The 21,360-nt window shown below is 35.4% G+C and overlaps 1 protein-coding gene across 4 annotated transcripts in view; it reads right to left on the bottom strand.

Annotated features, from left to right (window-relative positions):
• Positions 1 to 881: 881 nt before the first annotated feature.
• Positions 882 to 21,360, bottom strand: part of LOC149531932 (protein phosphatase inhibitor 2-like) — a 44,522-nt gene continuing 24,043 nt past the window's right edge. The window contains exon 4 of one of the 4 annotated variants that reach the window (XM_089808548.1): positions 882 to 1,382. In XM_089808548.1, coding sequence (XP_089664674.1) covers positions 1,357 to 1,382 — 26 coding nt within the window. In that variant the 3' untranslated portion in view covers positions 882 to 1,356. The other 3 variants (XM_089808546.1, XM_089808547.1, XM_089808545.1) reach the window with 3 other exon arrangements.

Genomic DNA, 21,360 nt, shown 5'->3' with positions numbered 1-21,360 from the left:
TGTGGCATGGTAGGGGTTTAGGTGATCCACATTTTTCCATGCTCTTACAATTACTAGGAGTGATGGGTATTGGGAATTCCCTGACACCATACATGGTAGTGGAATGGGAGATTTCCCCTTCCTCTAGCAAAACTTCCCCTTTCTGAAAGTTTAAATAGATTGCTTTCCCTACATTGTATTCTTGGGTGTTTCCATCAACTTTAGTAACCCATCAGTGAATGAGTACTGATCACTCTCAACCTTTGAACCTTCACCAAATTTATTAGTTGTGATTGTATACTTTATAGGGGAAATACAGATCCCCTTCTATTTTAGGGGTTTGTGTGGGAGCCACGCAAATCAGAAATCAATCCAAATTCAGAACATTTATGTCAAAAGATCATAGTGTTTTCATATATCAACACTTACGTCCATTTAGACTCCAAGGTAATGAAGTTGGGGAGAGTTTTATTAACAGCAACATTTACACAGAATGAGCAAACACTAACCTGAATTTCACCTTGGTCACATCATCATTAAAGATATAATGACCAAATGTGTGTCCAATCCATTTGAAAACCATCCTGTTAGAGAACTCAAGTGAGTCCTAGCATACAACCCACACTGGTGTTATCTTATTTAAGTTTGTTGCAATACAAAAACCCAATTTCCACCTATACAAGAAGAGATAGTACATCCCATATGCCCAAGACCCTATAAGGACACCCACCAAATCCTCTCCAATAAATATATTAAAAAATAGAACACCAAACATAGCACTAATCGTGTCACTCCCTTTAAGCTTCCATTTCTTTGATGCCCATTTCTTGACCATCCCAACTAAGGTATTGTTCATTGAGAAAACAATACGATCTACCACCAAGTCAGGCAACAAATGAGGGTTGGCAATCATTCTTTGCATTCACAGGTTCCAAATTTTTAGAATTCGCTACATTATTGTCGTTACATCCTTGTTTGGAATCAATGGCCACTACAAAACAGCCATCTGCCTTTTGGGGGAGGCCTCAATGGGCAATGCATTTGCATTACCGAGGGGAGGCTCCTTAGGCAGGGGAACATGGCTCCAACCTCCATCGGACACCATAGTGTTGCAGAACTTAAAATTTAAAACAAAGCTGGAATGCAAAGAGCGTGATCACAATTTCCTATGTTCAAGTTTAATGACATAGTTTATTTTCATCTCCAAGATCACACGAAATTATGCATTTCAAATCTAAAAATAATTTACTATATACGTACAGGTAGATTTATCTCTCTGTCATGGAATTGTCTTTGCACTTTGTTGCCTATGATTTTCTTTCCCACTTCAACATGGTTGTCAAATCATCTATTCTTGAGGATTTCACAGAAGCAGCCTCAATTATACTTATCCAATTCCATCTCTGTAAACATTACAGTAACAAAAATATGTTCTATAAAATATTTAAAAGCAATCCAGAACTCTTTCATTTCTGAATCAAAGAGCACATCTTACAAAGAGTAAATATGAACATATATAAAAATTCAATCACCAATCTTCAACCCATATTCTAATCATGCTAACCAATGTTTCCTCCTCTATCTCAATTTGAGTTTAAATATAGTTGTCAAACAAATTTGCATGTTTTACATCAATTAATTTTCGCCCTTAAAATCCTTGTCCACAGCATTTTACCTGTCTTATATCTAGGGGTCACCCTGAGAGATGATTGTTTCTGGATAAATGCTTTTTTTCCAATATACCAGCTCAGCAGCAACCATTTCATCTGAGTATTTGGGAGCAACTATTGACAAATAAAATGACAATGGGAAGTTGACCATAATATAACAACATTTTAAAAAGCTCATTCTCAGCAGGTTTACTATCAAGTCAAAAGAATCAACAAAAAACCAGCTATGTAAAATAACATACAATTTTGGGTACAAAATATTTACCTAGGTTGAGATTCTGAACATAACTAGAAAGGTTGAGCCATAAAAGCTTGTATCTAAAAACAAAGATGTGCCCAAGATCCATCAAGTTGTAAACGAGAATACAATATAGAAAAGAAAGAGATGTGAGCAAAGGTCTGGCACTATTCACGTTCAAATGGAATCAACATGGTATCACACTATTCATAGTTTTGGTATTTGATACAAGAAAATCTATGACAATAGCAGATCCCTTCCACAAATAGGGCATTTCAAACCACTCGCAAAAGGACATTTAACAGATATTATTTTGAAAAAAAAAAACTGAAAATTGTGCAAGATGTGTATCTCTCTAAAATATTTCATTAAATTGACATCTTGCAAGGATTCAACTAGTAACCTACAGATTCATTTACTGAATACTAAACTATTTCAATAGCAATCGTTGCCAACGAGATTTCATATCTATTATAACAATGTTATAGCTCTTTCAACCTAGAGCAACAGTTTGCATCAACATATTGTTCATATTTGCACAAGAACCTACTTGAAAAATAATAATTCACCTATGCAAGCAATGCCAGCTTTCCCCCGTGATGTATTCTAGATGACATTTCTTTTACACACCAAGCTGGTGCATTTCAAAGGGTTAAACAATTCATGTAAGACAGAATAACCAAAAAGCATCTTGCATCATTGACATAATGGTTAGTGATGAACACTTGAGTATTCCGCCATTGCAATCCATTTATATCTTAAATCATTGAGAAAATTTGTAGACAAAAAGGGATAAAGGAAAGCCTGACAATCAGGCAAAATTAGCTAGGTCTCCCTAATTATGTGAATGTGGAAAAGTGATGCCTACAGACCAAACATTTTACAAACACAAATGACCATTTAACAAAAAAAATTGATATTATCTGTCTTTGCCAATATAAAATTCAACTATTTTAGACTATAGTACTCCTGCTTAAAAGGGAATTATTAGGTTGAAGTCAACCGAACTTGCTGAAATTCCTTAAATAATTCTGACTGTATATGGGAGTTAATTAAGAATACCAAATACTCATCTGGAATTCTTACAATATCAAACATTTTTTCAATTCAATTCCATTTAATCTCCAAGCAAGACAGAAATATCCACCCCAAAGAACCCTCTCTTGCCCTTGCTTGGAAATGCCATGTAATCCAAAATTCCAAATGGACTGTAATTAAAATCCTCTTAACAAGAAAACTCAGTAAGTTAAGCAAGTTACAACTATCTTACATGTCAATTCTAAATACTCAGTGTCCATTCATTGGAAGTTGTTCGTGAGATTGAATACCACAATCTTGGATGCCAATTGAACCCATGCCGCCTGTCAGAGAAATATCACAATCTTGGCATGTTTTTCTGTTGGATTCCAACTTGTCTTTCTCATTCTCCTCATCTTCTTCATCAAGTGCTGAACCATGACTGAGTAACTCTTTAGACTTTCGGTATTCATCATAATGTGCTCGTCTATGCTCTTTAAAACTTAAATTGTTGCCACTCAGTTTGTTGACAGTAGCTCCAGAATCTGAGAACATGTTTTAGGGAAAATGTGAGACAGTCAAAAAAATTATACTTAACTTTGTGCAAATTAGATAGGGAAAAAGAGACACTTTGCACTGCAAGACACCACCTTAGATGTGCATTCTTCTATGGAGAAATTTGACAACAAAAAGTTCACCATTGTGGTTTCTGCTTATTCCCACATTTCCTACAGATTAAAAAAGACAATAGTTGAGAAACGCGAGCTTATGGGATGAGGGTCACAGGACATGTTATTGATGTCTCAGGGATGAAACAAAAAAAATCAATTTTTGGGAGTGGTGAAAGGTTCGTGGAGCTATGGCTATAAAAACGACTCAAACAAGCTAAAAGTGGAAGAAATTTCAAAAGTAAATTCAATGATAGTGGGCAGTCTGCTCTATATTTATTTATGTAATGTGCCCTTTTTGAGATAAGATTTAATAATAAGCAATAATAATAAAATTAAAATAAATTTAAAATCAAAATACAACAGAATAAAATTAAAATTAAACAAATTAAAATTAAGTTTAATGAATGGTCAAAAGACACGAAATGAAAAATTGTGTCTCCCTCAAAAATGAGAAATAAAAGGGAGAAGAAAACTTCATTTGAAAGGGGATACGTGTCATATGTTCCATTGTAATAAGGTGCAAGAATATAAATCATAAATGAGCTGAACATAACCGACATTGAGAGCTGGACAAATAGTTTAATACTTACCATTACTTCAAACTGCTTTTCCACTATGGCAATTGGTGTGGGATCTACTATTTGTCCCGTCCTTTGCATTCAAATAAGGTTCAAGAATATAAACCATAAATGATCTAAACATAACAGGCATGAAGAGCTGGACAACTGTTTTAATACTTGCAACTCTTTCAAATTGCTTTGAACCAGCAATCTAACCTTGACCACTTGGGCGATTGGTGTGGGGTCTACCATTTGTGTCATTCTTTACATTCTAATAATGTTCAAGAATATAAATCATAAATGAGTGGAACATAACCCACATTGAGAGCTGGACAATCGTTTTAATACTTACAATTCTTTCCAACTGCTTTGAATGAGCGATTTAACCTGGACCAATTTGGCTATTGATGTCGGGTCAAATATTTCTGTCTTCCTTTCCATTCTAATAAGGTTCAAGGATATAAATCATAAACGAGTTGAACATTAACAGATGTTGAAAACTAGACGATTGTTTAATACTTACAATTCTTTCGAACTGCTTTGAAGGAGCAATCTAACTTTGACAACTTTGGTGATTTGTGTGGGGTCTACTATTTCTGTCTTCCTTTCCATTCTGTCTGATTATTGGATGTTAACATACAAATTGGGTCATCCTTAAACATCACACAGTAAAGAAGAAAGAAGAAATTAAGCTTGGAAAAATAAGTCAACATTGACTATTTATTAACACTCTTAACCTTGGAATCAAGCCTTAGTATGTGATGGGAGGAAGAAAGAAAGAAAGATATAAATAAAGGACTGATGGAATTAGAAAGGAATGGAAAGAAAATAAGTGACTCTTTCAAAGGGCAGCAATGAAGGATTGTGACTCTTTCAAGGGCTGGAAATTAAGGTTGTGGCTCTCTCAAAGTGCAGAAATGATGAAAAGTCGTGACTCTTTTGAAGGATGGTAATTGTGGAAAGTTGTGACCATTGCAAAGGGTAGACATGATGAAGAAGTGTGCCTCTTGCTCCCATTGGAAGATATAAAGGGGAAGAGGTTTCATTTCAGGAGGATATCCAAGAGAGATTGATTTTGGGTATAATATATAATTTCCAAAGCCAACAACAAACAGGGGTGACTCCATTCTTATGAGATGGTGACCCTTTCACCAATGAAGTATAAAGGAGAATCCATTCCAAGCCTTTAAGGATTACTTATCAATCATCATTCATGAATACATCCAAACAAATCCTTCATTCATCCATCATTCATTAATTCCTTGAGATATCAAGCAAAAAATTATCAAATCCTCATCAATCATCAGCTTATCTTGGGATCAAGAAATTAAACAATTCAGCAACTAAGCATCTCTATCTAACTGGCATTTGTTTGATCATCATTCACTAATGAATCAAACCAGAATTCATTACATCAACACTCATTCATCATCTAATTAACAGTGGCTTAATCTGAATCATCAGTCATCAATACCTCAAATCATACAATCAAAGGAATTCATTCAATCAATCAATCATTCATACAAATATCACTCATTCAACAATAATTGAACGATCAAATTCTGATTTGAATAGAATTCAGAAAAAGTGCAGCATCTAAAATATTAAGGAAAGTGATTGGTATACAATATTATTGTATTTAGTATTTATTTATTTATAGATCTGTAGGGCAATGCAGTAGCACCAATTTCCTCAATTAAGTAAACACCCATTGAATTGGTTGCTTGTGGACCAAGGGGACAGATTGACCTGGGTGATTGTTCAATGCTATTAGGTTTAATTGAGGAAGATAGTATCACAGCATACAAACAAAAAACATGACTGCTTGTGAGCCAAGGAGTCGGATGGACTTGGTTGATAGTTCAATGCTCTTAGGTATAATTGAGGAAGATAGTATACCAGTGTCCTAACCAGAAGCATAAGATCAGTAACTATTTAGCTGACTTCCACTAATCATATCAATAATTAGAAAGGAAGCATAATGGGGAGATGCAAGAGTACAGGTCCCCTCAATTAAGTGAACGCCCACAGAGTGGGTTTCTTGTGGCCACCCATTGAGTTGGCTGCTTGTGGGCCAAGGAGTCAGATTAAGTTAATTGCTTGTATGACACTCTTGGGCTTAATTGTGGACAGTAGCCTCTCAACATCATAGGTGTTTTCCCCTCAAGTTTCTAATACGGTTGAAGCTATTGTGTGCTTGTTTACAGTAGGAAACTTCATTATCATTTTTTTATGTTGACTGATTATTTTTGCTAAATTCAATTACTATTGTGTGGTCTAGTTAAAGAATACTCTTGTAAATAAATTGTATCTTTGGATTTATTATTTTTAGGCAAAAGTAGGGATATCCCAAAAGGGGTACATTACAATTTACTTTTATATTTAAACACAAAGTAATCAATTAGTTATAGCATACCTCCCCTTTTAAGAGTTTAGTACTTTTTCATTTAATAGTTAATTTTTTGTATATTTATAAGCCAAATGCAACATCCTTTCTAGCCCTGAGAAGAGAGTAATAGCCTCCAAATTCCTGTAAAGAAGTCCTCAAAAGATCTTGGACATGGCTGCTTGTGGGCCAAGGAGTCGGATTAAGTTAATTGCTTGTATGACACTCTTGGGCTTAATTGTGGACGGCAGCCTCTCAACATCATAGGTGTTTTCCCCTCAAGTTTCTAATACGGTTGAAGCTATTGTGTGCTTGTTTACAGTAGGAAACTTCATTATCATTTTTTTATGTTGACTGATTATTTTTGCTAAATTCAATTACTATTGTGTGGTCTAGTTAAAGAATACTCTTGTAAATAAATTGTATCTTTGGATTTATTATTTTTAGGCAAAATTAGGGATATCCCAAAAGGGGTACATTACAATTTACTTTTATATTTAAACACAAAGTAATCAATTAGTTATAGCATACCTCCTCTTTTAAGAGTTTAGTACTTTTTCATTTAATAGTTAATGTTTTGTATATTTATAAGCCAAATGCAACATCCTTTCTAGTCCTGAGAAGAAAGTAATACCCTCCAAATTCCTGTAAAGAAGTCCTCAAAAGATCTTGGACATTGAGAACATCTTCAGACCTGTGCGAAAGCTGAGTTTCTAAGAAACCTATGAAAGTTATTTGATTATAGCAATAACAATATAAGTGGCAATCGCTGTAATTGGCTTACGGACTACCTTAAGGCAACTCCCTTATTCAAAAGCTCCAATCTAAAACATGAGAAACTTCCTTCCACCATATGCAAATAGTTAGAGGACTTTACTAGAAGCCAATTTCTGATAATTATGAGATGCTAAAGATAATATCAACAAAACACATAGTTGCATTATATCTCCCACTGCTCACTCCCAATGAAACCTCAAAAGCAGAATCAACCAATGCATTTAGTTATACTTATCATCTCATACTAGAGCAACCGCTTAGCTAAATTGGTTTCTTCCTAAGAAAAGATGGAAAACCTAGATCTATTAATTTATTTTATATTTACTTTCTCTTTAGAGAAGTAAGATAGATTTGAATTTGAAACTGCAGGATGGTCATTGTACCTGAACAAGAAAAGCAAATTTATCATCATGTCAAGACTGCTTCTAAATTTGCATTCAAAACTAGCAACCTTTTTACTTGCAGATTAACGTCAAAATTGGGAGTACATAGGGGAAGACATCACTAACAGATCTTCACTAGTTCAGCTCTGAGTTCTCATGGGGAGCTACCAAATACTTTCTTACCGATTTTTTCACCATTGTAACAAAAAAATCAACCTTAAACACTCAATCAATTGCATAAAATATGGCTTCAAATAATAAGCAAGATTTTATACATATGATTTTGTTTTCATGAAACTCTCCAGGTGTGAATGTTAGATACATGGATGGTTTTTATACATCAACTCAAGCCAAATTTGACTTTTTATAAATCTTCTTTATTTGGTGAAATCAAAACAACCCCTAACATTTCTCTAACCCCTCCATAGGCATGAGATAATGCCTCCATTTCTTCAAATATTGTATGGTGGCATAGAACTCTTGATCATATGTTGAGTACCTTTTCTTTGCATCATTGAGCCTTTCACTGAAGCAATAGGCTTTCCAAATTGCCTCAAAACAGCGTCTATAGCAGTCCCACTAGCATCAAATTCAACTTGAAAAAGATTAGTAAAATCAAGCAAAGATAAGATAGGTTTCTCTATTATCATCTGCTTAAGTATTTGAATTTTTTTATCAGCGGCCTCTGTCCATGGAAACACCACCTTATCTCCTCTAATTGTATCAACTAGTGGGTCACAAATCCCTCTAAAATTCTTTATGAATCGTATTAAAGCTAGCCCAACCATGAAAGCTTACCTCAAACATACTCTTAGGAGTAGGTTATTCAATGATTGCCTTTATCTTCTCCTCATCAAATCTTCAATCCTTCTTCTGAGATCACAAACTCCAAGTATATTAAATATGGCTTCAAGAAAGTACTCTTCTTGAGATTGATTGATAGCTTCTCTTTGTGCAACTTGTCTAATACCATCCTTAAATGCCCAAGATGCCCTTCCTTTGATTGACTATAAACCAATATTTAATCCAAATATACCATGACAAAACCCCTTGTGAATGCTTTGAGCACCTTATTCATAAGCCTCGTTAAAGTGCATGGAGCATTGTTTAGGCCAAATGGCTTAACTTGCCATTCATGGAGCCCACAATTTGTTTTAAAGACAATTCTCCACTCATCTGGATCCTAATCTAATGATAGCCACTTTTCAAGTCTAACTTATATATATATTTGGCTCCTCTCAAACAATCAAACAAATCATCAATTCTTGGCAATGAAATGCCAAGTCCCCAATTCCCCAAGTCTTATTGAAACCTTCCAATGTTAAGGACAGGGTTAACAAGGTAGGGGATGCAATTGGTAGGTCTGCATCAAAATCAGAGCTCGATTTTGATCACTAATAGTATAAAGGCCCGTCATAGGCAATGGAACCCCAAAGGCTGCCTGCATCAGTTGTATCCATAAAACCAAAACCTTAAACAAACTTAAACCATTAATCTCATATATGAATGTAAACCATAAAACCACTGATCCACAAAACACATGAACACATAACACCAATACTTTTGATGTTGAAACCATGTTAGGGGAAAAATCGCGGTGGGGATCAAACCCACAAGATTATCTACTTTGCTATAAGCACTATACCCTGTGAGGAGTATTGCAAAGGGGAATGCGCATCATTTAGGCACATTGCCTAGAGCCTACTGCTCAAATACAAATAAGGGCAATAATCCTAAGAATTACAATAAGGGCTACAACCCTAAATGAACAACAATCCACTAAACATGAACTGACTGATAGCATCTTCCTTATGCCAATACAATTCAAATGAAGTAAATCTTTTACTTTTCGCAAATTCCATTCATACCACTTTACACATCTCCCATACGCACCCAACATCTATGACGAATAAATTTTACATATTACATTTGCACAATTCATCAACCTTACTTGCACAAGGTTGGCTCAACACCTTAATACAAGATCCTTAATCAAATGTAGCACAAATCCAACCAATCCATAGCATGTTGGCTAAAGACATAGTAAGATCCAAATAAACATCCTCGAGCATGAGTGTAATCCATAAATATTGCTTGAGGTTCGTAACATGCTACACTAGTAGGTGGGCCAAGAACAATAAGAAATGCCTATCGCCATAAGGAAATCATCCAATTTAGTCACACCAATGAATGTGATCTAGCAACACAAATAGGACATGATCAAGGTGCATCAGCAAGCACCATTAAGACAACAATAACTACCAAATTAACATTGTCATCAAATTCTCCAATATCTCTGCATTGTTCATCGGTAGCACCAAACAATCATCTATGTCACTAAATAAAAGTAGATTGCCAGCAACCAAGTTACAATCCAATCAAGCTGAGGACACAAATGCATGTCCCAAACAAATCTCTCCCCCTTAGATATATATTCATCACATACCCTTCTCTCCATCAAATAGCTCACTCAATGCCCTTTTTCACATGACTTCTCTCCCCCTTTGACATCAATGACAAAGGCATATATTTGCAAAACAATTCTCTCTCCCCAATACTGAAACAAAAACTAATAAATCAAAAGACTAGCTACTCTGTAACAACCCCTTTTTCCGAGCCTTAGCTAACAACTAGCATATCATCGAAATACAGTTACTACTTCACATTCATGAGAAGGCAATTATAACAATTATCGTACATGTTCATATGAAAGAGATTAACGGTTACAATCAGTTTAATTGAAAATATCATAACTAACAATTGAAGGTAAATTGAATAAAACTAAATTGATGGGATTTTAAGTTTGCAATACCCTAAGTTCCAAGACCGTATTCCACCTAGGGAAATATTTGCAAAACCATGGGTTAGTCCACATATACCGCTTAAGGCACCAAAGTTATACCACTGTATCATAATAACAATTACCATTTAGGGCAACAAAACCACTTTAACATCCTTGTTTTCCATTGCTTATTATGATGATTAAAACTAAATAACAGATACATTTACATTCATCTTCGCATGAATGAAGGATAGTTATAACAACCATCAAGTAAGCCTATCTCCTACAGGCAATTACATTTCATGATCAATTTCAAGATCAACTAATTTCCTCATACATTTAAAAGGAAACTAATTCCTAAGCATTGAAGGGAATAACTGACTAAACAATATCAACCATCTAACATTTCTTCAACTTGAGATTACAAATATAAAGTAAAATACCCGTTACCAAAAAATATTTGAATGCAGATTGTATCTCTATCTTGTGCAAGCCTTAGCATTTAGTGGAGAGAAGCATTGTCAGGAGCTTAACCTCCCAACCGTGGACCCTTAAATATTCCCACACAATCTCATTCAAGAAAGGTCCTTCCTACTCGAAAAATAGGTAGGGGAGACCCTATTCAGCCACTAAGCATTCTGGTATTTTGAGTATCAACCCACCGCTCGACTTGACAAGAGTTACTTACCCGACAACTATGAGTTGACTTAGTATATGTAGTTTAATCATTTAATTACTTTCTTTTATTGACACCCATTTGTTCTTGTAGAGATGCTTCTCCTCCCCATCCATTAATGCTTGACCCTTCCGGCCTTGGGTGTATCCCAGGAGATTCTGAGTCCTGTACAATGCAAAATCAATTTTAACAGTTCTGATTTATTTCCATCCGAGTTGATCTTATCTCAATGGTATATGGTCAATACCACTATATTAGTCGAAATCAATGTTCATGTAATGCAAGTATATAGGTGCTTTCTTAAAACATTCACGCACCATTATGCCATTTGAAAAATAATGTTCATTGAATTATCCATAATGATGACAAGTTATTTCATTATAATTGTGGGTCTGTATTACCAATAGCACCCAATAAACATGGTATCAAAGGAGATTCAGAATTTCATAACAATTCCATAGACAACATTCTATAGCTTTTACTTGCTACCATTGTTGCTTCAAACATTATCGAGGACGACCATTGTCAAAACAACAAACTATCTTATACCATTGTTTGCAACATTCGAATCAAATATGAACACAGAATATATGGCAATTAAACATGAGCAATGGTTGCATGACCTGTAGCTCATTTGATGCACTACCTACCACGGTTTGAGAACAATAAGCTTCAATGCAATGAAGTGCTAACTGGAAACTGTTGGCAATAGAGTTGGTAGAGTTCACAGCCTTTGATAATCGCTCAATGATGCAAGGATTCACAATATACTATCTATTGGAGTTTCAAATCAGCTTGAGGCTGTAATAGAGAATTCTTGAAAAGAAAATACGAGCTCAGAACAAATGCAAGCAGAAAAAGGAACACTTCTCAGGCAGCAGGGAGAGTAATAAATAGAACACATGGACGCTAGCTCAATTACAAAAAAGAGTGGTGGTGCATGGCCAGCCATTGGTCACAAGTAACTCTACCAATTTAAATTTTTAAAACAATATAAGTTGATATGAAGGTAGAAATCGTTCATCAATATGGAGCCAATATTAAAGATATAAAAGTTATCCTTCCTCATGACTATTATATAAAAATATATTGGCATCATGCTACTGGTGTCGTCTCTAGTTGTGTGTACATATATACATATATGTATGTGCGTAAATTGAATCATGTAATTTCTTTTATCAATATGTTGATTTATGCACACACACATATATACATGTAGGTGCAAGTACATATGTTAAAAATAACATGGTGTCAATATATAGAATTACATCCCAGTGACTACTCAACGGTCTCAATTCTAAAAAGGTAAAAAATTTATGTTATTAAATGTTTAATGTTTTTCTTGCTTTAAGAACCCACTAGGTAGCTCATGTTTGTCCAAAGTACACTTTTGCTTGCCTAGATGTTTACCCTTAGCCATGGTGGTTCAAGATTCATACCTATTTGCTCAATGGTAGGTGGTGCCCTCTGTGCCCCATTCCTTTCTAACAATGTTTTCCCCCTTCGACGTGCTTTTGCAAGAAATTTTTCATGATAATATCATTTTCCTCAATATAATCACAATAACTAGAACAAGTTCTTATTCATAAATTATCACAATGGCTAACCACCATATCACTTCATCTTTCCAAGATTTCAAGATACCAATAATAACTATTAACTAACATGTCATCTTCATATGAAATCATAACGATGAACCATCTTACCATTTCACATAATTGTAACTAATTTTACCTGTCAACTAACTTCACATGAAATCTCAAAGGCTATATGAACATTTTTAAATTGAGCCAAAATTTGGGATGTACCATACCCTCCCCCATGTGTTTCATCCTCCTTGATGAATTTTGAAATTTTAACAAACACTATAAAAGACATTTAAAATTGGGCCAAAATTTGGGATGTAACATACTCCCCCCAAGTAGTAGTCACCAAAGACATCAATCCAAATGAGAAATATCTTTGTAATAGCATTGGATTGATGCATCTCAATACAACTCTAGCTCTAATCAGGAGAGGTAATTACCCCAAGATTACCTCAAATATACTCATAATTATCCTTTGGAAAGGGCTTCGTGAAGATATATGCAATCTGCTCTTTAGTAGATACATATTTCTCTTGATATCCTTATCACTATCTTCATCCTTCAAGAAATAATATTTTACGGATATATGTTTTGTCTTTGAATGCAACACGAGATTCTTTCAAATGTTGATTGCACTTGAGTTATCATAGTAGATAGCAATAGGATCATTACTTACTCTAATATCTTTCAACATTTGTTTCATACATACCACTTGTGTGCTATTAATAGCAATAACAACATAATCAACTTCAGTAATGGATTGAAATACACTATTTAGTTTTTTACTTGACCATGCAACTAAACTCTTTCCCAAGAAAAATGCAATAAAGCTTGTACTCTTTCTGTCATCCACATTACCTACCCAATCAGCATTGATGAAAGCACTCAATGTGAAATCACCATCTCTAGAATACCATAGTGTTAGAAACAATAGTCCGCCAAGATAACTGAGAGGGGAGGTGGTGAATCAGTTATCCAGTAATTAAAACATTTATCAACCTTAAATAATCTTAACCAACCAACCAAAGTAAACAGCAACCATAACAAGATGCACATATACAATTACACCAGATATGTTAACTAGGGAAACCCTTGATCAGAGGGAAAACCCCGGTGGGAATGATGCCCACAAGATGATGTACTAATATAAATATTCCTTGTTAGAGGATGGACCTTGTCAGGAGTCTATTACAACATTTAGTATAAATGAGTCCCTGTTAGGAGACTTTGAATCCCTGTTAGGAATTGTGCCAACCCTATTAGGAGTTGTAGAAGACAGAAGGACCCACTGTCCAAACAGCTTCTGGGGCAAGACCACTAAACTCATTGTCCAACTGATCTATCAACTATTGCTTGCAGAATAATTGTTTGTACTATACTTTAACTTCTTTCCTTTTTCCTATCAACTGGACTAATCACTGTCAGACCTTGTAGACCAGGTCGCAAACCTCAAATCCAAATATCAAACTTCGGATCACACAATAAAACCTCGGCAATGAAGTTTCCTTCACCTTTTCTTTGCTTTGCTTATCTTTGCATTTTGCTCTTTGTGTTGCTTACAATCATTTCTCTCTCTTGCATGATAAAGGAAAATTTATTCCTTTATACTGAAACCATAAAACAATTCCCTGAGTCGGCTATTACAGCTTCTCAATTAATTATTATAGGACCTTATTAAGAACATGTTACACCTAGCAATAACATTAATCTTTCACCTTGTAACTCGAATAACTTTCCGTATGTGTAACATTATGATGAGTGAGCTTAGCTACGTCATCTCCAGAATGTCTTATTCGCATCTTTAACTTCGGCTTCTCAGAATAACAACTCTGCTAAGAGATCTAACAAATTTACCAGAACACGCTTCTGTAAAATCTATCTTAGAATAGTCTTCATCGAAACTTGCATAACTTCTTCCAGACTTAATATCTTATGCTTCTGAGGTCAGCTACATATACCAAACACTTAGTAGTATCTCTTTTTAACCTCGCTAGTGAAAGTATTCAACAATCTGTCTGTACCATCTTGATCTTTCCGCTGTTCTTCTGTCAAATACCACAAAAAACTGTTATATTGACATCAATGACAAACACAATCATGAATGTAACATATCATCATGATAATGATCTAATCAAAAGTATCATCAGAATTCACACTTCCAACAATCTCCCCCTTTGGCATTGATGGCAACATAGATGAAAAACATCTAGTTCCAAAAATACCAACTGCAAATGATTGTTAACCTTTATTTTCAAATCCTCTTCATCAATCATTCTTCCCCATTGATATATCTCAATGTGCTCTATATCAAATTGTTTTTCCATGCTCAAACTATTTTTCATGTTGTAACTTCTCCCCCAGGGACATCAATGTCAAAGGTTTCAACAACCATCAATCTCTATAACAATTGTCTCTCACCTATTCAAGTGTCCAAAGACACTATTCAAAAACAACATCCAACAAGAGACCCAGATGACTCTATCCATCACGGATACTCCCCCATACAAGAAGCATCAGCATTCAGTCCAGATAAACAATAGTACTCTGTTACACTAGACTGATGCACTCTTGTATCATCTACTCTGATGTAGGAAGGGGCATAGCCCCTAACATACCTCACAAATACTCAAAAGTCTCTATGGGAAGAGGCTTGGTGAAAATATCTTCAATCTGCTCTTTGGTGCATACATACTCCAATCTAATTTCCTTTTCTACAACTTTCTCTCTCAACATGTAATACTTGATAGAAATTTGCTTAGTTTTAAAATGTAACACTGGATTCTTTGACATTTTCATTGTACTTGAATTGTCACAATGTATGACAATAGGCTCACTGATTTCTATCCTTATAACCTTCAGCATCTGCTTCATCCAAACAACTTGATTACAATTGTTTGTTGCTGCAACATATTCTGCTTCAACTATACTTGTGTGAGATACAATAATGCTTCTTGCTTAGCCAAGAAACCAATCTTCCTCCAAGAAAGAAGGCTCCACCACTGGTACTCTTTCTATCAGCCATATTGTCTGCCCTATTAGCATCAGTATAAGCATATAAACTGAAATCATTAGATTTGTCATACTACAATCCGAACTCTAGTGTTCCTTTCAGGTATCTAAATATCCTTTTAACTATTGCATAATGTGATTCTCTGGATCAACTTGAAATCTTGCAACAATTCCAATTGCATTTGCTATATCCGACCTTATGTGGTCAGATATTGCAATCCTCCAATCATAGATTGTACTTCTTCTACTCAACCATAGGTGTCTCATCCTTTGTAGATAACTTGTGTCTAGTTACCATAGGTGTTCCAACGGGTTTACATGTTTCCAAACCAAACCTTTTCAATAGATCTTTCAAATACTTAGTCTGAGAAATAAAGATTCCTTCTTTGTCCTGCACAATCTGTAATCCTAGGAAATATTTCATCTCTCCTATCATGCTCATTTCGAATTTCTTCTTCATTTCTTCTACAAACTTGTCACTTTCATCATCATTTCCTCCAAATATGATATCATCAACAAATATCACCAGAATCATCAATCCATCATCTATTTCTTTCCAATATAGATTCTATGTGCCATACCTTTGCTAAATCCAAGTTTTGTTAAACGTTTGTCCAACCTTGCATACCAAGTTCTGGGTGCTTGATTCAAGCCATATAATGCTTTCTTCAATCTGCATACTATGTCCTTGTCATCTATTACAGGAAAACGTTCAGGATGTTCTATGTATACCTCTTCTTCAAGTTCTCCATTTAGAAATACTGACTTGACATCCATCTGATACACTTTGAATTTCTTATATGCTACATAAGCTAAGAATAACCTTACTGCTTCTATTCTTGCCACAAAAGCATAGGTATCGTCATAGTCTATTTCTTCTTGCTGTGAGTATCTTTTACATACCAATCTTGCTTTGTTTCTTACAACTTCACCTTGTTAATTCATCTTGTTCCTGAATACCCATTTTGTTCCTATCACATTCTTGTCTGTTGGTCTGAGGACCAATTCCCATGTCTCATTTTTCACTATCTAATCCAATTCTTCTTTCAAAGCTTGCTTCCAATAGTCATCTTTACATGCTTCATCTGCATTCTTTGGTTCAACTTGAGATATCAAACATAGTTCTTCACTAATTCTGCTTCTTGTCATCACATCTTTATCTCTGCTTCCGATGATCTTCTCGGGTGGATGATTCTTTCATATTCTTTCCAAAAGTTGGAGTTATTATCTCAACTCTTAGCTTTGTTGAAGGTTCTGAGCTTTGTTCTTGCCTTAGCTCCCCTTTATTTTGCAAATCATTCTTAGTCTCAAAGAATAGTTCATCATTCCTTGGTTTGGTAGCAAAATTCTCATCTGAATTGGTAGTCAACTATTCTTTCTTGTATTCTGAATTTCTCATCAACTCTTACATTTGCACTTTCAACAATAGTCTTAGTTCTCATATTATAACATCTATAGGCCTTGTTTTTCAATGAATAACCGAGAAACATGCCTTCATCACTTCTAGCATCAAATTTACCAATATCATCATCTCTTTTGATAACATTTACTACCAAAAATTTTGAAATACTTAATTGTAGTTGAGTGACCAAACCATAGTTCATAAGGGGTCTTGTTTGTGTATTTCCTAACTTGCACTCTGTTCATAGTGTAGACTGTTGTATTCACAGCTTCTCTTCAAAACATCTTGGATACATCATTCTTAGCTAACATAGCTCTTGTTGCTTCAGTTACTGACCTGTTTCTTCTTTCTACAATGCCATTTTGTTCAGGGGTTCTCGAAGCTGACAACTATCTTTTGATTCCATTAGCTTCACAAAAGATGTTAAACTCTTTTGAAGTAAATTCTCCTCCTCTATCTGATCTTAAAAATTTAATCTTCATTCCTGATTCATTCTCAACTCTATTCTTGAATATCTTGAGCTTATCAAATGCCTCAAATTATTTTTTTAAGAAATGCAACCCACATCATTCTAGAAAAGTCATCAACTAGAATCATGAAATACCTTTTGCCATAGAATCCTTTAGTCTTTGGAGGACCACTAAGATTTGTATGTATAATCTCCAATTTTGCTGTAGTAGTAAACTTCTTGCTGGGAAAAGAAGTTTTGTTATGTTTTGCCAATACACACTCTTTGCAAATTGTGTTAGTAGGTTTTGCAATCTTAGGCAAATCTCTAATTGCAAACATACTACTAGTCTTCACAATGCTGTCAAAGTTTATATGACAAAATCTCTTATGCCATAACCAACTGTCATCTACCTTTGCAACCAAACATGTCATTTCAATAGGATTCCGCTGAAATACAATACCTCTAGATTTGGTTCATGTTCCAATTACCTTTACATCTATGTCTCTGATCATGCATGTCTTCTTTGTAAACTATAACTGATAACCTTTATCCACTAGTTGTCTGACACTTAGAAGATTGTGTTTCAAACCATCAACAAAATACATAACATCAGTGTTAGTCTTACCATCAAGAGTTACAGATCAAATAACTTTAACATGGCACTCTATATTGTTTCCGACTCTGACAATGCCTCCATCATGACTTTTGAAGTCAACAAACTTGTTCATGTCACCAATCATATGATATGAGCAATAACTATCAAAAATCCAATCAGATTTCTTTTCAACCTGTGACACCAAAGCCATTTTTCTGAACTTTCTTCTTTAATAACTACAAATCCTATTTCATCATCACTAGCACTTACTGCTTGTTCATCAGAATCATCTTCTTCATTTGCATAGAGACACTCTCTATCTCTTCTAGGTTTGAAATTTCCTCTATACTTTTTCTCTCTTTTAGGACACTTAGATGCATAATGACCAAATTCATTGCAAATCCAACATTTAGAGATTTTCTTACCATCATTTTCTCTTCTTACTAGAAGGGCGGCTACTCCTATTTTCCTATCCTCATCAAATCTGCTACCGCTAGGAAAGTCTCCTCTAGCACTTGTGCTCCTCGATAAACTAGGTCAAATATCTAGGGCACTAAAAGTTGTTTCAATTCTGGTCAATTCTCCGGACTGTCTAAGCTCATTTTCAACTGCTTCAAGTCTCCCAAGTAATGTTTCCTTTGTGAAATCTTTGGTACAATAGATCAACAACTGTATCATTTGAACTTCTTGCTTAAATGGTGGCGTTAAGCTCTTCAATATCTTCCAAATCACCTCATCGTCTTCCTTGGTTCCTCTTTGTGATTTAATACCTATAGTAATTTCTGATATCCTACCTACATATGTTTTTATAGATTCATCTTCCACCATTTTAGCATCTTGAAATGCACAAATCCAACTTTGTAGCCTTAATTTCTTAGAATGTTCATCACCTTCAAAACTATTTTCCAAAGTTTTCCAAATCATATGAGAAGTAATAAGTGATTTTACCTGGTTGTACTCAATTTCCGTAAGTGCAGACAATAGTGCTTCTCTAGCTCTCATGTCGCACATGAAAAGTTCTCTCTTCCTCGATTCAAGTTTCCAAATCTTTTTCGACAATGATTGTCTTCACTGATTTTGTCAAGATCTAATATCCTGGACCCATACACAACAAATGTGTCTTCATCTTTTCCTTCCCGCTATAATTTTTGTTCAATCAAACTTTGAACTATTCTTTCTGAATATGTTTGTCATGGATCTCCCAAAGTTGTTAAACTTTATCTTCAAGGACCTGATGCTTTGTGTTGGAGTTGATGAAATCCAACTCCGAAGATGCCCAAGATCACCTACATGCAAAAACCTGTCAAAGAGAAGCCAAGGAAGGAAGAGCATGGAGCTAGGAAAAACCCTAAGCAGACATGAGAGAAAATATGCAAACACAAGATAATATGTATTTACAATATGCGTTGTTGTAATATCATACAATGAGGGAGAGACCGCTTATAAAGGCCTCAAGGAATCTCCTAGAACAAGCTAGAAGACACTAGGAGATAAGTGTGACAACTAAGCATACATCCACATAAGGTGAAAAGTCCTCAAACAATGTGAGAGGATAAGTATGACTTAGGAGAGAACAAACTCCCGTATTGTCAACAACTTATAACTAACTCCTAGACTACAACTAATAAATGAATGCATTTATCTAAATAAGCTTAAGTAAATAGAATAAATAATTAATAATTAATTATTTACTCTAACACCCCCCCTTAAATGCAACTTAGGAAAATGCCTTAAGCTCACAAAACTAAGAAATGCAGAAATGGAGAATGCATAGTGGGTCCCAGCAACGAGGCCATGTTAGGTACCCATGTACAATGCAAAAGAGATGCAACCTCTGTAAATGGGGAAAGAGAGAAAACCACATGGGAAAAACCCTCCCCCAAAAAGAGGTAACCTAGTGAAGAATTGAAGAAGCCTCCAACTAGGGGATTGTCTCCTAAAACAAGAACAAGGAGTGATCATGAAGAGCATCACTGAAGCAAAAAGAAGCCACAAAAAACTCTGCCATCAAGAAGAAAACTGTTGATCTGAAGAACCTCCATGGAAGAAGACACGAACCGAGCGTGTCTATATGGTAGATGATCCATCTCATTGAAATGCATAGGTAGCCAGTCACTGCAATCGCCTTGTATGTAGGATCAACCACTAAATACATAGTTCACACTAACGAACCATCAAACCATGGATGCATTAGAATAACAACATAACCCCCCTTTAATGCAGACGGGGTGAGATGACAAACAACTGAGAAGGTGGGCCAAAGTCTCCTACAGACGAACCAAGAATGACGAGAGAGGGAAAGAGGTACAAACACCCATAAAGACACGGTCAAATTGACTCTACATGGGCTAATGTCGTGGAAGGGACACTCACTTGACAAAAGAAGATGGCACAAACATGGCAACTACTATCCCCCCATGGTGCTTTATGAAAATAGTGCAGGTACAACTGTCTCAAAACAACGTTCATGACACCCAAAATGCAAGAGTGACACTTTATCTCAGTGCGATACATAAAAGTGCTTCAAAATGATAGTTACAATGATCAAAACTGAAAACAAGCTGCAACAAAACAAAGGAAACCATGCTAGGAAAATGATTCTTGAGCCTAAAACACTCAAGATATCCACCATATAGCAAAAATGTCAAAAATATGATAGAAAGAGCATGGGCCAAAATTTAAGGAAAATGACCACATTTCTGAAAAAGTGATAGAACCAGCTTTCCAAAAATATAACGTTTTCAAAAAATTGACATGGGACACAAAAGATATGCATGCTAGAGTCGAACCAGCTTTCCGAGACTTCTTTCGGATCAGAAAAATACCTCTGTATGCTCAAGTTATGGCCAAAAAATTGAATGTAGGTCAAAATGGACCTCGGAGAGTGCAAGAAGAAGGCTTGATGATGCAGTGCTGACGTCATGCTAACGTCAGCAATTACCTGCATTAAAATTGATGGCTAGTCAGCTGTCGCCGCAAAAAAAGATGCCACGTGGCGGATGGCTAACATGGCAGGGGCCACGTGGCAAAGTGCCATGTAGCACCCTTGCCACGTGTCAACTGCATAATGGGCAGAAGTATACCCACACAGCAACTGACGCGGCAGACAACTGTGCTAGGCGCTGACTAGGAGTCCCTATTGGTGCTGATGCTGTTGTTCAAATTGCTGACTACACGG

This window comes from Cupressus sempervirens, chromosome 11 (assembly GCF_028749045.1).
Source record: "Cupressus sempervirens isolate cs-2001-9-10 chromosome 11, ASM2874904v1, whole genome shotgun sequence".
NCBI lineage: Eukaryota > Viridiplantae > Streptophyta > Pinopsida > Cupressales > Cupressaceae > Cupressus > Cupressus sempervirens.
The sequence above is the reverse complement of the archived record's forward strand: the minus strand, read 5'-3'. Positions and strand labels throughout refer to the sequence as shown.